This window comes from Penicillium alfredii (genome assembly GCF_028826965.1).
Source record: "Penicillium alfredii strain IBT 34128 chromosome Unknown utg000001l_segment0_segment0, whole genome shotgun sequence".
NCBI lineage: Eukaryota > Fungi > Ascomycota > Eurotiomycetes > Eurotiales > Aspergillaceae > Penicillium > Penicillium alfredii.
In genome coordinates this window covers 1,701,409-1,719,926 of record NW_026622698.1, presented here as the reverse complement: position 1 = coordinate 1,719,926, position 18,518 = coordinate 1,701,409, and the positions used below count along the sequence as shown (strand labels likewise).

General features: G+C 52.6%; 4 protein-coding genes across 4 annotated transcripts; 2 read left to right on the top strand and 2 right to left on the bottom strand.

Annotated features, from left to right (window-relative positions):
* Window positions 1–1,435: 1,435 nt before the first annotated feature.
* gtb3 (glycosyltransferase family 4 protein) lies at window positions 1,436–10,183 on the top strand (the record flags this gene model as incomplete). Its single annotated transcript, XM_056651217.1, has 3 exons — window positions 1,436–1,501; window positions 1,589–1,678; window positions 1,745–10,183. 3 exons carry the CDS (start codon window positions 1,436–1,438, stop codon window positions 10,181–10,183), a joined length of 8,595 nt encoding a protein of 2,864 aa, XP_056516067.1.
* A 619-nt stretch (window positions 10,184–10,802) lies between these two features.
* Window positions 10,803–13,704, bottom strand: dapB (dipeptidyl aminopeptidase dapB; the record flags this gene model as incomplete). The annotated part of the gene is made up of 3 exons (XM_056651216.1): window positions 10,803–10,930; window positions 11,008–11,277; window positions 11,346–13,704. 3 exons carry the CDS (start codon window positions 13,702–13,704, stop codon window positions 10,803–10,805), a joined length of 2,757 nt encoding a protein of 918 aa, XP_056516066.1.
* Window positions 13,705–14,381: 677 nt separating this feature from the next.
* Window positions 14,382–16,327, bottom strand: NUU61_000631 (chaperonin-containing T-complex subunit CCT4; the record flags this gene model as incomplete). Its single annotated transcript, XM_056651215.1, has 7 exons — window positions 14,382–15,236; window positions 15,301–15,873; window positions 15,931–15,960; window positions 16,017–16,046; window positions 16,103–16,125; window positions 16,178–16,229; window positions 16,280–16,327. 7 exons carry the CDS (start codon window positions 16,325–16,327, stop codon window positions 14,382–14,384), a joined length of 1,611 nt encoding a protein of 536 aa, XP_056516065.1.
* Window positions 16,328–16,651: 324 nt separating this feature from the next.
* Window positions 16,652–18,159, top strand: rpt1 (proteasome regulatory particle base subunit RPT1; the record flags this gene model as incomplete). Its single annotated transcript, XM_056651214.1, has 4 exons — window positions 16,652–16,746; window positions 16,819–16,933; window positions 16,996–17,225; window positions 17,280–18,159. The coding sequence occupies 4 exons, from the start codon at window positions 16,652–16,654 to the stop codon at window positions 18,157–18,159; spliced, it is 1,320 nt and encodes a 439-aa protein (XP_056516064.1).
* Between the last annotated feature and the right edge of the window lie 359 nt (window positions 18,160–18,518).

Below are 18,518 nucleotides of genomic sequence, written 5' to 3'. Positions count from 1 at the left end.
AAGTGGCGTCAATGTCTTGATTGGCATTGAGACAGCGAATTCAACCTCTTTCCGAACAGAAGACAAGTCGGTTCCCTCGGAGCCGAAGTTTTTGGGAGATATCCATTTTCTTGCAGCAGTGGGCTTTGCTGTTGCATTGACCAATGATCAATGGTCTTTGAAGAAGATGTGGGTGTTCCGCATCGAGTGTGATGGCCTTCAATGGGTGCGTTCATCGGGGGAGAAAAATAATCAAAACAAAAGAGCAAACATCGACAAGCAATAAACTCCGAGCCCCAAATGCTGTCTGTCTCGGCCTGACGGGTATCAGACGGTAACGTAACTTTTCGAATATTTTTGGTAATTTTCAGTTTAGTATTGTCACGGGTCACTCACAATACCAACCACGCCCTGCCCCTGTGGCTTCGTGCCAATCTCATCTTTGTTCTCATCGGCACTACTTCGGCAACGCGGTCCAAAATTTCAAGTTCAACAAAAAAAAAAGAAAAAAGAAAAATACATTAAACACCCCCATGTCTTCCAAGACTGTTACAGTGGCTCGTCAGCCCAATGGACAGGTCCAGGCAGTATAGGATCCTGCCATGGCGATGCTCCGAGGCCCATGTCTCGCAACATGCATCACTGGGACTCCCCGGCAGAAAAGGCGATATTTGAGAAATGAAGCAGCGGCACGCGAGGGAACACCCCAGCCCAATAAGCATAAGCAATTCAGCAGATACACCGTAGCTCCCCTGAATGAGATGAACTGGTGGCCAAGGTTCGGTTAATGACTGACCCAATCCTTTGACCTTACATTGCCGGTCATGTCCTCAAGGTTGGATGCCACGATACTCGCTCGCATGCTTTGCCACCCACACATGGCTTCTGGTGTGCACTAGCTGCACCATCTCGGGTGTCCCCACCGGGTGTCTCATCGGCCAGTTCTTGGTGCATATCTTTGTGGCTTCGTTAGCCTTGGATCTAAGAGAGAGAGAGAAAAACATCTCTGGTGACGTGCTAATTTTGCTCGTGTTTCTGAATCCTCGTCTCGATTGCCACGGACCATCATACCGCTTACAATTGGCCAAAGGGGAAAAAGAAGAAGCGAGGGGCTAAATGGGGCTTTTTTCTTTTCTTTAGTGAAAAGGGCAAGGTATTTCTCTGATGGACTTGTCGATGCATGCTTGACTTGGTGAATATCCATATTGTAATCTCATCTACTACTCCTCCCAAATTCTTTCATATTTCACTCGTTCTTTTTGGTGGGCTTAACTTTTCCTTTGTCGTACTTTGGCATCCTCGATCTCAGAAAGCCCGCACAATCATGTTACTTTGATTGTATAAAAAGGCGACGGCTTTCTATGACCACATAGGTTGCTCTTGCAACCCTGTCAACTTTCTCTCCTTGCCTGTTTCAACACTACATCGAGTTAGATATTCTCGACAATCCAGCACAATGGCAAAGATTCTCTCCGTCGATCCCGTTGGGTGGGAATCGATGAAGAGCCATTGGTGGCAGTTTGTATGTCTTTTCTGGCCCCTTTTTCCAACCCGACTTTGAGTTCATACTTTATTCAATGCAGATCCTCATATATACTAACTTTCTCAGGTGTTGATCGGAGTCTTGTTAGGCAGTATCACCATTGGCTGTGTGTCTATTTTGTGGTCTGTCGGGGCCAGGGTCATCAAGTACTACCAGGTATGATATATCCACACATCGTGGTATCGCCCCTTGATATTGATCCCTTTTTGGTGTTTTTGATAGTCGAAGCCACCTCCAGACAATGTGCCCACGGATGTTTTGCACCGGCTCAATAAGCTGGCTATTCGACAACTCAATTTGATCGATGCTCATGTCAACAGACGCAAACCATTATCCTTCGGTGTTTATCTTGGGGGCTTCAGCAACCCTCCTACTGCATCCCAAGATAGGTTGCTGGGACAGTGGGATCTTTTGGTTGTCGATCACCTCCAGGACAATGTTGCAAAAGCCATTCTTCTTCATGAACGTGCCCAATTTGCAGGAAGAATTGATCTTGCCCGCCTTGTATCCCCGGATGAATCCGCTTTAAATGCGATAGACAAGATTGAGGAAGTCCTCGCCAACAAATTCAATGACACTCGATTTTCTGGGATCCTGCTTGCCAACTGGGAGGGCGTGTTCTCCCCAGCTGTCCAGAGAAAAGTGTTTGAAACGATCAATGGTCTGGGATTGATGGTATACCTGGAAGTGGGACCACCCAACTTCCTGGGAGATCGAAAGGCCTTGCAAAACCTCACTGTGTCGGGCTTGGTTATTCGCAATGCCAGTATCTTGCCTCAGGGCGAGAAGCGCGATTACTTTCAGATGGTCAACCTCCAGTCCACGATCAAGGCATTTGTCTCCGAGTCCTGCATGAGAGACTTTGTGGTAATGGCTTGGGAAACCGTTGATGACAATGTCGTGTTGTCAAATGCTATCGTTCGAAGATCGCTTCAATGGTGCAACTTTTACAGCGCAATCTCTTGGATAGGCCCCGAGGCTGCTCTTCAGGACGCTGATCTCAATATCTGCATGCCTGAGCCACTCCCGGCCTTTGGCTGGCTGAAGGAAGCGGATACCATGAAAGCGCATGATGCTTGGCGTTCTAACCTTTACATTGCAGCATCCCCTATTGTCAATGCTGGGTGGGATGCCCTTCGCCCGTTCTTTCCCGCGGTTGGTACCTTGCTTGGTTCGAGAGAAGCTGCAGTTAAATCTCCAACAATCCTCTCGGCCTCTCTGCGTGATCCGCCAGAATGGGTTGCCCAGGTCAAGTCTCAAGGCAGTCCACTCTCCATATCGATGACTGGGATGGAATACAATCTTCTTGGTTGTTTTCCTCTTGGCTCAGACTCGTCTCCACTGGCCTTTGCCGAAATTCTTCAATCTCAGCAACGTCTCAAAGCTCTCGGCCTTCTTCACCCCGTTCCGGCGGCAAAGATTCAGGACATGGCATCGCTTCTACGGCGATTCCACGACACTCTCGATCTTTCTGAAGACGATGGCCAGCTTGCAGCTTCAGTCAAGGAAATCGCCGACCTAGCGTCAACTCAATCGCTGAGTGTCAGTCTGGCGCTTGATTCGGGGCTGCGCAAAAGCCCTGAGCTCCGCTTTTGGGGCGTATCTCAGGTCGACAGTGAGGGTGTGGAGATATTTGTGTCAAAGAATGCACAAGGCTTGGTCGGAACCGTTCTGCACATATTTCTTTCTGCAAAGGGCTTCCCCCGGCACGTCTGCTTCGAAGCCGAAACTGCGTTGGCCTGCTGGTCCAACGACCTTGTCCATGAAACTGGCCTTCCACGCCGATTGATTCAAGACATTGATGTTCTTAGCCCCGAAGAACGCCTGCTCCTTTTGCAACACTTGACTCTGACAGATTCCCAAAGTGAGCTATCGAAGGCAATTTGCGCTTATATTCGCAAGCTGCTAGCAGATGCACCCTCTTTGGCGCAATTGAAGGCGCTGAACACGGTGGGTTATCTCGAAGAATCCGCTTCTCCCAAGGATTTGATCCAGTCCCGACTACGTTGGTACCGCGATCAGGGTTGCAATCATCCTTCGGATACTGTTTGTCTTGATTTCTTCCATCAGGTGGACAAGATTTTCAATGAAATATTGAAGGGTCCTCGCGAAGATGATCTCTCGGCCATTACAAAGGGCCTTTGTGGATTGATGAAGGAAGGTCAAATTGATGCCTATGTTGATATGATGGCCCTGTCGCTCTTCTGTGCTGCAAGAAAAGGTGCCTTTGACGAAATTTATGCCGAAGTGACAGACCGAAACCCTCTGTTCAACAGCCACTCCGACCAAGCTGCCGCTTTTGCCGAATCATTTGCCCTTGGATCTCGATGCGAGGCCTATTTCGATGTCTCGCCTAGCATTTTTGGAAAGCTTTTGTCTGATCGATTCAGAGCGTACTACACAGAGCATCAGCCACCCAACTGGATCAACGGCGCGCCGGAGCTTGCCACGGCTTATGCTGGAGCACAAATTGATGTCAACCCCGATGACAAGGTCAAGCCGATGCGCGGCTACCAGCGATTTACGTTTTTGAGTGTCTTCGCGATTCCGGCTTTGATCGACATTATCCTCCTCACCATCATCGGGCGCGGTCTCTACCTCTCTGCCTACATGACCCACGAAGAACAAAACAGCGCTACCATGGCCCTGATGATTTCCCTGCTTCTCTCTGGTGGAGTCGGTACATGGATTGCCTGCGGCGGGCCCTACTACCTGATTTCAATGGCCTTCGCTGCGGCAAACATGTTCGTCCTCATCCGCCTCATTGCCGGCATTGCGTTTACGGTGGCCGGGGGGTTGATTGGCTTCGTTACCATTTCCAGCGTCAAGGGTCCTCGTGCTGGTATCATCTTCTATCTCTACTTGATTTCTCTGACGATCTACTTTTCGACTTTCGCCTCACTAGCGAGCTTCAGCTACCCCGGCTCCACGTTCCTGTCTGGTCGCAAGGCTATCATTATGTGCATCCCAATTCTTTTCTTATCGCCAATCATCACAACCTTCGCTGGAAATGACTCGGCCATTTATCTTGCTGTCATTTACGTTTTTATCGGTGTGCTATTGCTGTGTCTGCGTTCAACGACTTCGAAATGGGTCACCTGGTACCAAACCCTACGACGCACCGACGACACTGAGATTCGCAAATGGTACATCGCAGCCCACGGGAAAAATAATGAGAAGGTCTTTGGAAATTTGAGCGACCCCGCCGCCCTCAAGCTGGCCAGGGAAGCCTTGTTGAAAGACGTGTTGGCCGAAAAGGCTCGCGGCCTTTTCTCGAAACCAACAACTGACCAGATGGTCATGGAACTTGCTCGGGATTGGGAGTCCACCAACTTTCTTCTGGATTGGTATTGCCGTTACGCCGATGTCCCACGACCGATTCCTTTCAGCTCGGGTTGGAATATCCAGACCAAGGTGGCCTTGGACACCCTGCGCAGCGCACAAAAGGGCCTTCGACTGCACAACGCATTTGTCCATTGGCGCCAGTCCAGCAAAGAAATCGGATGTGGTATTCTGTACTTTGTCGTTGCACTCCTGGACAAATGGGTTCAGTTACTCAGTGGTGATGATGGTGTTGGTCTCTCGGCCCCGTTGACAGACGCCAATCGCATGGCCGTTGGCTTTGCGCTTGCTTACTATCTGATCGGAGCCGTTCTCATCGATACCAAAGCCCAGGAACTCCACGACGCCATCGGCAGTAAAGCCCCTGTTGGTGTCAAATCTACCAAAGATATTCGCGTCTCGCAGAAGGAGGATATCCAGTTCCGGCGCAGGGTCTACTGGAAAACTTTCTTCAAGTTCCTTCTATGGCACGTCTGGAGTATCGCGATTTCTACCAGTCTGATTTGGATATTCAAGGCCTCCATGGAAGCCATGATCATTTTCTTTTCCTATGTGCTCGCCTACACCGGTTTGATCTGGTACCAATACACGAAGATCTTCACGGGCCCTCATGCCTTGAAGCCTCTCCTTATCGGTGTCTGTGTGGGCCTGCCAGTCGGAATCGCCCTCAAGGTTTGTCTGCCTCACTTCTACTATTCCCAGGTTATTGGTCTGGGGTCTGCTACCTGGATCATTGCCATTCTGTCGCTGTGGCATGCGAAAATGGGTATGCCAAACAAGGTGGACTCTCCCGTGGAGCTTGGGAAGACATTTCACGCCTTTACCACGCCTTGGTCAGACCCTGAATGGTCACAGCAAGAGCTTCAGAGCTTTTTTGAAGGCATCTCACTTCTCCCTCCTGACTCTCGCTTTAAGGTCGACCCGACTGTCCATCCAGGCCTCGAAGTCAAAGGCGCCATGCTGTCACGCAGGGAAGAGAGAAGGATCCAAGAGGCATTTCCCAATGCCAAAGAAATCACCGACATCACTATTTCTTCCTGGGATAATGGGGAAATTTCTCTCGAACTTGTTCCTCTCGGCAGCTTGGGACCTGGTATCCGGGCGTTAAGCTACAGCACTGGACACCATCTGAAGCTGGCCATCTGTGTTGGAGGGCCCCGGCATCAGCGGATGGATATCAGCATGAACTGCCGTATCATTGCGGAAACCCTTCTTCACGCTGTCGCCGAAATCAAGATGGGAGTTCCCCACGATTACGCAATCCTTGCTGAGTCGATCGTCTCTGGGGGTGTCACGCAAACTATGGCTCAACAACTCCGCGAAGAGGCTGACACATCTGTTGTCGTGCGCTGGGCCAAGAAAGAGTTACTTCGACAGCTTTGTCTTGGGTTTGAGGCCGATATTCATTGGGACATACTGCCATCGGAAATTCGCAACGTGCTGTTGAGTCGCTGCTTGAGTCTGCCGTGTGAACTCCCAGATGCCCAGCGAGAATGGCTCCAGAAGAGTCTTTGTCGGTTCGACACAAATGACCTAGATGTCCATGTGGCAAGATGCAATCTGGGAGCGGCTACTGCCATCAGTATTCTCGACCATGCTCACTATGGCGCTGGGGAGAACGCCATCCCCAAAGGCCCTGATACTGCTGAGTATATTTCACACATTTCTCGGAAGCTGCCGATTGCTCTGTCGCTGGTCCGGTCTCCATTTAGCTATATGTACCACGCGCTGGGATCCATGATCAAATTCTTCGTGATTGCTTTGATTGCCGATCCCGAGTTCCAGAGAGAATTCGACCATGTCACCAAATCATTCCCGAAAGCTGTGCGCGTGCCCATGGTTTTCTTCTTGAATGGGGTCTGGATATATTCCAAAATTATTCAGGACCTCGTGCTGTCTTTCTTTTTGTTCCACGGCCGCAAGAATGTCAAACTGCTATGGGATGAGACGAAGGGCATGACTATCCATATCAAGAAGAGCAGGGTCATTGTCCAAAGTCTGGACGGCACCTTCACGACTTTCCGGCACAATGAAATCGATGGTGGCTTCAAGGTGTACCATTATGCCGGCGAGCACAAGACCGAACCGGAGAATTCCAAGTTGCTCAAATGCGTTAGCACCTACTCGCGGGAGATGCTTCTTCACATCAAGCAAGAGTACAAGGACGGCAAATTGCTCAATGAGTACCACTACGACTACCATACCCCATTGAAGAAGGGCTTCAAGCTTGGAAAGGCTGCAGCTACTCTCATTCCCCTGGGCCGACGTTGCGTGCAAGGAGAGAATCACTACCAAAGTGTGCAGTACAATCGGAAAGGACTCATCGAAGCAGGCTCATACATGAAGGATGGCAATCTTATCCGCTTCAAGTACCACTACCGCAAGAACCACCGGTTCGGGGACGAACTGTTGCGAGCCGAGTTTGTGCTATCTCATATCAGCTGTACGGTGTCTTGGTGTGCGCCCCCTCGCCGGCACCCCGAAAAGGTGGAGCGCTGGATTCCTCACTCCAAAGTGACCGAGGCCAGCTTTGTCCAGGGCGCCGATGTCTACGAAAGCCGCTGGCTCTACGATCACAAGTTTCACCCGACCATTTTCACTACCGTCAACGGCCAGAAAGTGCAGACTCCTCCCATGATCGAGCACGACTATCTGGGTGTCCTTGCTAAGCCCAAGTACACAAGCTTTGTGCATGATAATCCCTTCTTCTACTGTGACAGTCTCACATCAAATGTCGTGACCCGGTTCTTAGGGCTAACGAAGAAGCGCTTCCCCGTATCGACTTCGCGTGCTCGCTCCCTGATGTGGAAAGCGTGGAAGGACCGAGTCGACTTTGACGGCATTATCGTCCGATGGATGGATGATCGAATCCTGCGCAGAGACAGAGTCCTCGCACCCTACTGGCGCAGTCGCGACTGGGGCAACCTCAGCTCAGCGAAGAAGTATATGAATCTTCATGCGGATGCAATCATGGCCAGTGCGGATCTGGACGACAACATCTCGAGCTGGACACCCTTGGCTGTCAAGATCAGTGATCTGTTCAACTTCGGCCCTGGAGGTGATGCTGTGGTTAACACGCGCTCCAAGGACGCTGGCTCTGATACCGACAAAATCCTTCATGTTATGGCTGCAGACACTGGCACTTGGCCCAACGAAGGTGGCGGTGTCTCGGCATGTCGTCGGGATATGATCAATTCCTTGCGGACTATCAAGTGGCATATGATCTGCGAGTCTGCGAATGACTTCGGTGTTCCCAAGCATCAGACGGAGCAGAATATTCAGTCTCTCAAGGTCATCCCGCTCTGGGGCTTGGATTTCCTCACGCCCACACACGGCTTGTTCCACAACAAGCTGGACTCGGAAGTCGACAATGTCACGTCTGCGAGTGCATTCGACATCAAGATGAATTTCATTCCAATCCTGACGGCCCTGGTCAAAGGTGCGAGAGCGGTGGATCTTTCCAAGTCCGACATCCAACAGGCGACGCGCGCGCTGGTGAACCTCAATACTTACTTTCAGGAGTCCCGACACTGGTCTCAGGTGTGGAATAGCGCGCTAGTTAAGCAGAGCTGGCGTGAACTGTGGCTCACCCAGGAGATGCCAAATACCATTCCATCTTCTGAATGGTTCGATACAGAGCTTCCCACGTTGGCAACCCTCGATGTTGCCCTGGAACTGTGGTATCGCTACCTTTTCATCTTCTCCATACCAGTCCCTGAGAAGATCCCCACCGTCTTCCAAGCATCACACCACAGTGTCAGCGCCTCATATGGAGTGGTGTGTAAGATCAAGAGGAAGTGCACGCTGCAGATCTGGGATCATGCCATCAGCTGGCGGGAGACCAACCTTTGCTTGTCTTCTGCACTGTGCAAGCTCTCTCCATTTGTACGAAACGCGCTTCTTGGTTTGATGCGAATTACTTCGGTCCTCACGCTGCATCATGCCGACATCATCCTTCCCTGCGCGGACTTCTTCAATCCTGGCTGGGAAGTTGAGATCGGCACTTGCCAGGGCACCATTGAACACCGGAACACTTTCCGCCGGAAGGTTGACCCCGTCGTCAACGGTATCACCGACATGCAGAAGTTCGCTCCGGTCAAGGAGATCAAGTCAGAGCGACCAACGGTCACGATGTTGTCTCATGTCTGGTATGCCAAAGACATCAAGACCGCTCTTTTGGCTGCCGATATCATCATCAATCAGTGGAAGTTTGACGACTACCATCTGGACATTTACGGTGCCATCGACAAAGCCCCGACCTACTCCACTGAGTGCCAGGAGATCATCGCCTCCAAGGGCCTCCGCGGCAGAGTCACGCTTCGTGGAACCGCCGACCCGATGAAAGTGCTAGAGAACACCTGGCTTTTCCTCAACTCATCACTGTCTGAGGGTCTGCCTCTGGCACTGGGCGAGGCTGCGCTAACCGGGGCCCCGGTAGTCTGCACAGACGTAGGCGCCTCTCTGCGCGTGCTCAGTGATCCCGACGATTTCTCGCGGTTCAGTGCTGTCGTAGCACCCAACGATGCCCAAGCACTAGCAAAGGCCCAGATCACCATGCTCGCGCTACTGGGAGAATGGAGCCAGTACAGCGACGACAGCGAGCCAGCCCCTATCCTGACCTCATCGCCGACTCCCGAGGACGTGTCAGCCATCACCAAACGCATGTACGACAAGAGCGAGCAGCGCCGCAAGCTAGGCATGATGACCCGCAAGATCGTCCAGAAATCCTTCAGCGGGGACCGGTATCTGCGCGAGCACGAGCAGATGCTCTGGATCGGCAAGTCCGTCAAGACCATGGCCAACCGCGCCGCCGGCGAAGCCATCGAGCCCGCGACCGTCGACGAAGAGATCATCACCATCCCGCGAAGCGCCGTGTACTCGTGGCGCTCGTCCGCGGCCTCGGGCATGTCCACAGTCTACAGCTCCGTGTCCGGCTTTCCCTCCCAGGGCAACAACAACAACGCCCGGCCCGTCTCCAGCATCTCTGCCTTGAGCTTGAGCAACGTCTCCACGGACACCGAGACCTTCCCGCGTCTCCCTGTCTTTGCTCCTCGTCAGCCCATGCCCTCCAACGGCAGTTCGCCGGGTAGTAGATCGCCGACTGGTCGGCTATGGCCTCATAACCATCGGTTGTCGATGATGGCCGGGGGCCATTGCGCCTCTTCCCGGCCTACGTCGCAGGCGCGCTCGATCTCGACTGCTGGGCGCGAGCAATTGCGCGGTCTGCAGCGAGAAGACTTGCTCCCGTATCGCAACTCCGATGTCAGCACCATCATGAGAGAAGACTTCCTCCGGTCTGACATGCTTTGGGGTGGTTAAAAAGCCCCACACCCTCCTAGCCATATCCCGAATGCTTGGGTCACAAATTGCACATATCTCCTTTCATCTCCTGTCGCTTTCTCACTCTTTTGTTCTTCATTGCCTCTGTCCATATCCCTAATCTTCCTGCTTGCATGGATTGGTGTCAGGCCTGGTTGCATCTCTTAGTATACATATGGACTTTCCCCATTCCGTACTGATGGCGGGCCACCCTTTATACAAGTATATGCGTTTCTATAAATAACCACTTCGCCACTTTTGCTCCTGTTTTGTCTTTGCGAATCTCTGGATCTTGTCCAATCTTGACAGCTAAAATCCCAGAAACACTCCCAGCAGAATAAGAAGTGCCCTCATTGTGTAGGTTGGTGTCCCATCGGCGCTCCCTTATGACTTGCACAGGTCATACCTCTGTGCTCGTTGACTCGTCCTGGAGTAGACACTTTCACTAGGTCTCCTCCTTGTGATGATGGTAATTTACGTGACTAGTGATGATCTTAGTATACTCAATTTGAAATAAAGCGATATATCTATAACCCGAAAGAGAAAAAGATAAAGCGATATATCTATAACCCGAAAGAGAAAAAGCCCTTATTGGATCAACAGAAAGGATCGCCAAGAACTACTGCGCCGAGAAAGAAAGCGGCAAAGAGCCATTGACCGAAGCATTCGCGGATTGCTCCTCCGGCGTGGGGTTAGCAATCCGCTTCCATTCGCCATTGAACGCATTTACGAGCCAGCTCGCAAGGCCTATTTTTAGTGTTAGCAACGCTTCGGGCATCATATATGGCTGCAGAGATGATGCAGAAGAATAGAAGAAAACTTACGTTCATAGACCACTGTATGCCCATTGTGGAAGTAGATGCTGTGGTCGGAGTCTGGGAACACGTGCATGTCGTAGTTTTCTATGTTGGACAGGTCCAGCTTGTCAAGCAAGACCAGGGTATTTTGCAAATGGACGTTGTCGTCGGCAACGCCGTGCATGATCAGGAACCGCACGCTCTGGCCCAGGGCTTCTGCGTCGTTGATGGTGGAGTTGTCGTAGCCGATGGTATTGTGCTCGGGGGTGTGCATGTAGCGTTCTGTGTAGATGGAGTCTATGGAGAGAAGAGGGAGTTAACACGGGATTGAGATGTTGGAGTAGGGAAAACGGAAAAAAGCCCACCGTAGTATCTCCAGTCCGTAACTGGTGCCACAGCCATGCCGTACTGGAAGGTCTCGCCCGCGTCCTGCTCGAGGACCTTCAAGGTCATGAAACCACCATAGCTCCAGCCCCAAACAGCGATGCGGCTTTCGTCCACGTAGTTTTTGGTAGCCCAGATCTGAGCCGTCTTAATCTGATCAAGGGCCTCGTAGTAGCCCAAGTTTCCGCGGACAATGCACCGTGCTTTCCGGCCAATATAACCAGTGCCTCGGCCATCGACGGTGACAACAATGTACTCCAGGCTAGAGGCCACATACGACTGAAAGTCGACGGTGAACTTTTGGTCCACGGTTTGTGAGCCCGGTCCACCATATAGGAAGAAAAGCACGGGGTATTGTTTAGCAGGGTCGAAGTTCGCAGGGCGGCGCTCTACCACCTGAAGGGTAAAGCCATCGATCGTCACATTGCTGTAGATCTTGGTTGGGAGAGCAGAGCTTTTGGCCAAATCACCTAGGTGGGAGTTTACTTCAATGAAATCCCCAAATTCAATCTCGTCGCCTTGGGTATTGATAAGAGCTTGCCAAGGCACCATGGGGCCCGTGTAGCTGACCAACGCGTACCCTGTCCCGTGGGAGAATGAGATACCATAATACCCGGGGTTGGAGGTGTTTGTCACTGGTCGAAGATCCGAGCCGTCCAGCGTAACCCGATAGACATGGCGCTGGGTTGGCCCCTCCTTTGTGGCCACGAAGTACACCAGGCCCTTTTCCAGGTCCACTCCGGAAGGCGCCTCGACCACTTCCCATTCTCCTTGCGTGAGCATGGTAGGCTTCGGGTTGTCAAGCGGCGCAAAGTACGCCAGATGATCATAGCCTTCATGGATGATGGTGTCAATGTACCCATCATGGTGTCGACCCTTGGAAGGATCAGCGGGGACAAATCGGGTTGGTTGCGAGGGCTCAACCCAGCCGCCATCTAAGCCGGCGATGTTATCCTCCCGAACGAGCTTGCCGGTCCTGGCTTTGGCGTCAACTAGGAAGATCCTGACGATGTCGCTCTCGCGGTTGGTCTCGCGAAGCAGAAGCTTGCCCTCGGAAACCCAGACAACTTCGTTGATGATTCGATCATTGTCAGCAAAGTCATCTGGCAGGTCGATGTTAAAGACCTCGTTCTTCTCCACATCGAAGAACTGCAGGTTGACGATAGGGTTTGGGCTCCCTGCTTTGGGGTACTTGATCTGCCTGACTTCGGGATAGTTCTCAAGCCCAGGGGGCGGCTGTTTGCCTGATGGGCGAGAGAGGAAGTACTGGACGGGATATTCTTGAACCAGGAACTCGTTGGTCCGAATAAACGCGACGTATGCGCCATCTCCAGACCACCAGGTGCCAGTGTTGTCTGAGAACACTTCTTCCTCGTACACCCAGTCCGGGACACCATAGAAGAGGTCCTTCCCACCGTCCTTGGTGATATGGATAACATCGGAGGAACCCAGCTTGCGCAAGAACAGGTTTTTGTCCCGAACAAACACAACAGCGTCGGATTTGGGTGACCATTTCGCAAGCTGCACCCGTCCTTCCTGGTTACCGGGATCCAGCGGCTCAGCCGTCTGCGACTCAACATCGAAGATCCAGTAGTTGCCGAAGAAGGAATATCTCCAGTTCGATTGTTTATCCGACAGGATCAACACCTTTTGCAAGTCCAGGCTCGGCCACGTCTTGGAGGGAGTCACGTCCTTCCCGTCCACCCGCACAGACGGCTCCTCCATAAGTACTCTGCTCTCGGAACCGCCCGACTCGTTTTTGCGATTGCGAATATCCTCCACCCGCAGATAAGCTCCCTCACCCCCACCCCGTTCGACAAGAAGCCCATCTTCGCCGTTCGGCCCGGCAATCCAAGATATCGCATGCGAGGTCGGCAGCCATTTTCCCGTCAGGACTTGTTCGAGCGTCACAGGCTGGCCACTCGCATTAGCTCCCCAAGAACCCGGATCATGAATCTCGGGCGTGGAATCGGAGAAGGTCTGGGGTGCGGCAGTGGGCCGTTTTTGCGCCAGGAAGAGGATGAATGCGAGCACCCAGCCGCTGACACAGAGAATACCAAGCCCCCAGAGAAACCGGCGCATGCGATCTTTCGGAGCTGCCTTCTTAAAACCGGGAGGAGCACGAGTATCATATTCTGCATCCCCTCCATCTTCAATATCTCGGTATCTTTCGCCATCGCCTTCTGTCCGAGACGTGAGGGGGCGTGCCTTGTGGCTGTTAGGGAATGAGGCGGGCGTAATCGATAGGCTCGAGTCGGAAGAGTCCTGCGAGGCCAGCGAGGCTGACCGCGGGCGATTCAACGGAACAGACTCCGGGCCATCACCGTCGATTTTCTCCATGCTGGCCGTTCGGGTGGTTCACGAAACAAGAAGCTCGGAGTGACGAGGGCGGGTCGGCGCGAATGCGGAGGCGGCACGTGGCCGATCGGGCGGGGTTTCCACGAGCGAGACGATGATCAACAGCTTTGCGCAAGCATCAAAAAGAAGCCAGATGCTACTCGGTCATGTTTTCGCAATGGATGTCTGAGAGAATCCTCGATGACTTGACTAGATGTATTCTCCACCGCTCCATCTTGGCGCGGAAAATGTGGCTCTTATTGAGGCCGGCCGAGGGTCTTATTCAACGCCATTTTCGACAACGTGGGATCCATTCAAAGATTCGACGCCAAAGAACTGATTCCTGGTCATTTTTAGTCAAATCAAGCGACGCTATTGAGCAAGGGTATGGCTGTTGAATAAGGGGGCTGTATATTTCAAAAGGCCGTAGAGCATGCGACAACGTGGAGGTTGGGAGAAGACAAGGAATGAAGGGCTCGTCGAAAAACAAGTCTACTTTGGTGCCCTCGACGATATTCATCATGCAGCAAGTGCTAGACACCCTTGGAAGTGCAGGCTACACCCGGGATACAATACTCTGGAGTCATAGATTCTATGCAGAAACTAGATATTTTTTTGGGTTACTCGTCGCGATCACATCGCTTTGCATCATACAGCTCTGAGTAGCGGTCCGAAGCCATTTACCGCGACAGAGCAATGTCATCAATTCTCATGATCATCTTCACCGTCTCCGCCGCCAACTCAATGGCGCTGGTGCTCACCAGCAGCGGCTGCAGAATGTTCTCCTCCGTAATGTCGTCCTTGACACCACCGCTGCGGATGCTGACACCAGCATTGTGTTGGCCCTGCGCATGGCGGTGGCGCAGGTCGGTAACCACCTTGATGGAGTTGAGACCGGCATTCTCGGCGAGCGTAGTAGGGACAACTTCCATGGCATCCGCGAATGCCTTGAAGCAGATAGCCTCGGTACCGGTAAGCTCACGAGCACGCATCGCAAGCGCATGGGCGACTTCAACTTCCGGAGCACCACCACCAGCAATCATGGCCCGCTTTTTAACCAAGCACCGAATAACACACAGCGCATCGTGCAGCGACCGTTCGGCCTCATCCAAAATGAGGTTGTTGGCGCCACGGGCAACGATGGAGACAGTCTGGTGAGGTGTGGCGATGGGCGCCTTGATGCCGGTAATCTTGACATAGCGAGCTCCAGAAGCCTGGACCTCCTCGACGAGATCCGCGGTACCAAGCTTGTCTTCAGTAAAGGAATCGGCATTGGCGACCGGCTTGCAGCCAAGACTCTTGCACAGGAACTCAACCTCGTCCCGTTCGATATCCTTGATGGCGAGAATCTTGAGGCGGGAAAGGAAGTGCAGCGAAAGTTCGTTGACGGCGTCACGCAGAATAGACTTTTGGATCAGAAGCACATTGCACTTGGTCTTTTGGATCTTCTTCACCATGTTTAGCAAGTACTGACGCTCCTCCTTCAAAATCTTGTCCATCTGGCGGTAGTCGTTCACAACGATCTGGTTCTCCATCTGCAGGCAATTGTCAGCATCAGCCATAATATACACAATGCGCCTCAGGGGTTGGCAAACATACGTCTGGCTTCGGTGGGCTCAGCTGGAACTGGATGAGACCTATACGGGCTTTCTCAATTCTTGTCGGGCCGCCACTGCTCTTGATGACTGGCTGGTTCAGGACAAGACCATCGACCATCTCACTATCCTCAATCGTGCCGCCAACCTTCTTGACTATCCGAATGTCTCGCAGGTCCACATTGTCCGCAGTCTTGGGATCAACCACCTTCAGCACTGAGTCGACAGCCATCGGGCCCAGCAGGCCCGAATGCTGGGACACGATCTTAGACGAAAGCGAGGTCGAGGCGGCTTGCAACAACGTAGAGCGATCGGTCAGGTTGATAGGACGGGACATGTTGTGGAGAATTTCGACTGCAGCACCGGCAGCTCTCTGGAAGGACTCGGAGATCACGGTGGGGTGGATGCCCTTGGACAACAATCGCTCAGCAGCACCGAGGAGGCTGCCAGCAATGACAACCACCGACGTCGTTCCATCGCCGGCTTCCACATCTTGGGCGGCACTAAGGTTAACCAGCATCCGGGCGGCCGGGTGCATAACACTCATATCCTTCAACATCGTGTTTCCATCGTTGGTCTGCGGGGGTCAGTCGGGAGATCGAACAGGTCGGAGCAGGAGAGGTAGGCTGCGTACAATGATGGTGTTGCCTTTGGGCGTTTGGATCTATGAATTCATTAGCTTCGGGACATATTCGGCCGCCAGAACCGGGTTGTGCTCACCATCTTATCCATACCCCTGGGTCCCAATGACTGCGGTTTTGTTAGCCCCTCATCTCCGTGTTTGCGAATATTCTGAGAAAGCGTACTGTTCGAATAGCATCGGCGACAGCTAGAAGATCATTAGTACGGTCCTCCCACAGAATGAGTGATATGTGACGTACCTCGAGCGGCAAGAATATTGGACGCCCGCACCGCCATAGGCTTCTCCTTGTCCTGCACGATATCAGAAATCGCCGGCCCACACACGATCGGGGCTCTCGTACCTTGAAGGAGTTGTTGCCAGCGGAACTTGGGGCCGCTGCGGTCGCCATCTTGAATTCCGAGATCCAAATGGAACCAGAAAAAAAAAGTAGATACAAAAGGGCGAGTTGAGCAGTGGGGAAGAACACACAGGAAATTCTGCGAGATTCTGGGCGGTGATGAAGCTTGGCGCTGATTAGTGAGTTGAGCTCGACCGCAGCTCTCGGCGACATCACCATCCGCCCTTTGCATCCTCTTACTGTCCATCTCGTTTTCGGTATCTCATTTGATTTTGCTCCACGCTGAAATCTTTCTTCTTTTAATTGATTTTCTCTTTCTGATTGTGTTTTCCCCCATCCCAACGCGTCAGTCCGGGGCTGTCAACACCTCTCATCATGCCTAGCGCCACGGGAGAAAACTGGGAGAAGTACAAGAAGAACTTTGCGGACGAGGATGAACCAGAGAAGAAGATCACACCTCTCTCAGATGAGTGAGTTCTCCCCATGATGAGATCCGAAATGACCAAGGCTCGTGGGCGATGGGTAGCTGACGTCTCCTGCAGTGACATTGCGGTGCTCAAGACCTACGGCGCCGCTCCCTACGCAAATGCCCTCAAGAAGCTCGAAAAGGACATTAGGGACAAGCAAGCAAGTGTCAACGAGAAGATTGGCGTCAAGGTGATTATCGACTTAATTGCTTCGATCCCCCCTTTGAACATCGCAACTGACATCACCTCCAGGAATCCGACACCGGTCTCGCACCACCACACCTTTGGGATGTTGCCGCCGACCGGCAACGCATGGCCGAGGAGCAACCGCTGCAGGTGGCTCGGTGCACAAAGATCATTCAGGATGAGAAAGACTCGGACAAGAGCAAATATGTCATCAACGTCAAACAGATTGCCAAGTTCGTGGTCAACCTAGGGGAACGCGTGAGTCCGACAGATATTGAAGAAGGCATGCGAGTCGGGTAGGTTTCTGATTATCCCCGTGGTGTTATTCGTTACTGAGTTGAGTGCCATAGTGTCGACCGGAATAAGTACCAAATTATGCTGCCGTTGCCCCCCAAGATCGACCCCAGCGTGACGATGATGACGGTCGAGGATAAGCCGGACGTGACATACGGTGACGTGGGTGGATGCAAGGAACAAATCGAGAAGTTACGAGAAGTTGTGGAAATGCCATTGCTGTCACCGGAGCGATTCGTTAACCTCGGTATCGATCCGCCCAAGGGCGCGCTACTCTACGGCCCTCCCGGTACCGGAAAGACCCTATGTGCTCGTGCGGTCGCAAACCGAACGGACGCCACCTTCATCCGTGTGATTGGCAGTGAGCTGGTCCAGAAGTACGTTGGTGAGGGTGCCCGGATGGTTCGCGAACTCTTCGAGATGGCCCGTACCAAGAAGGCCTGCATTATCTTCTTCGACGAAATCGATGCCGTCGGTGGTGCACGATTTGACGACGGTGCCGGTGGTGACAACGAAGTGCAGCGAACCATGCTGGAACTGATCACGCAACTGGATGGATTCGATGCCCGCGGAAACATCAAGGTCATGTTTGCGACTAACCGGCCGTCCACTTTGGACCCGGCGCTGATGCGACCTGGTCGGATTGACCGTAAAATCGAGTTCTCGCTGCCGGATGTCGAGGGTCGGGCCAACATCCTACGCATCCACGCCAAGAGTATGTCCGTGGAGCGGGACATTCGATGGGAGTTGATCTCGCGTCTGTGCCCCAACGCCACGGGTGCCGAACTTCGCAGTGTCGCAACCGAGGCAGGCATGTTCGCGATCCGGGCGCGACGAAAGGTTGCGACCGAGAAGGACTTTTTGACATCGGTGGAGAAGGTGATCAAGGGCAACCTGAAGTTCAACTCGACGGCAACCTACATGCAGTACAACTAGACAACTAGAGCAGTTGTCGGGCGCAAGGGCTGTACGATCATTGTTTGTTTTGTCAAGGACGGTTGTCCCGGGGCATGAATCTATAATTCAAATCATTCTATGGGGATTATTGTAGACCTATCGGGTATTTCCAATGACCTCTGGGTCATTTTGTAGGCATCCAACAACCCCGTGGACAGCATAGACATCTCCCTCGAAAGGCAACCGATCCGTCCCGGGCGCCGGCAAAACGAAAATTCACGGGCGGCCCGGCTGACATTGTACGGCCTCTGATTGGCTGCCTCGGCCTACCCGTCGGCAAGTGAGAGAATGCTTATGTCAGACCCGATGCCAGACTCAACCCATCTCTGGAAGGAGTC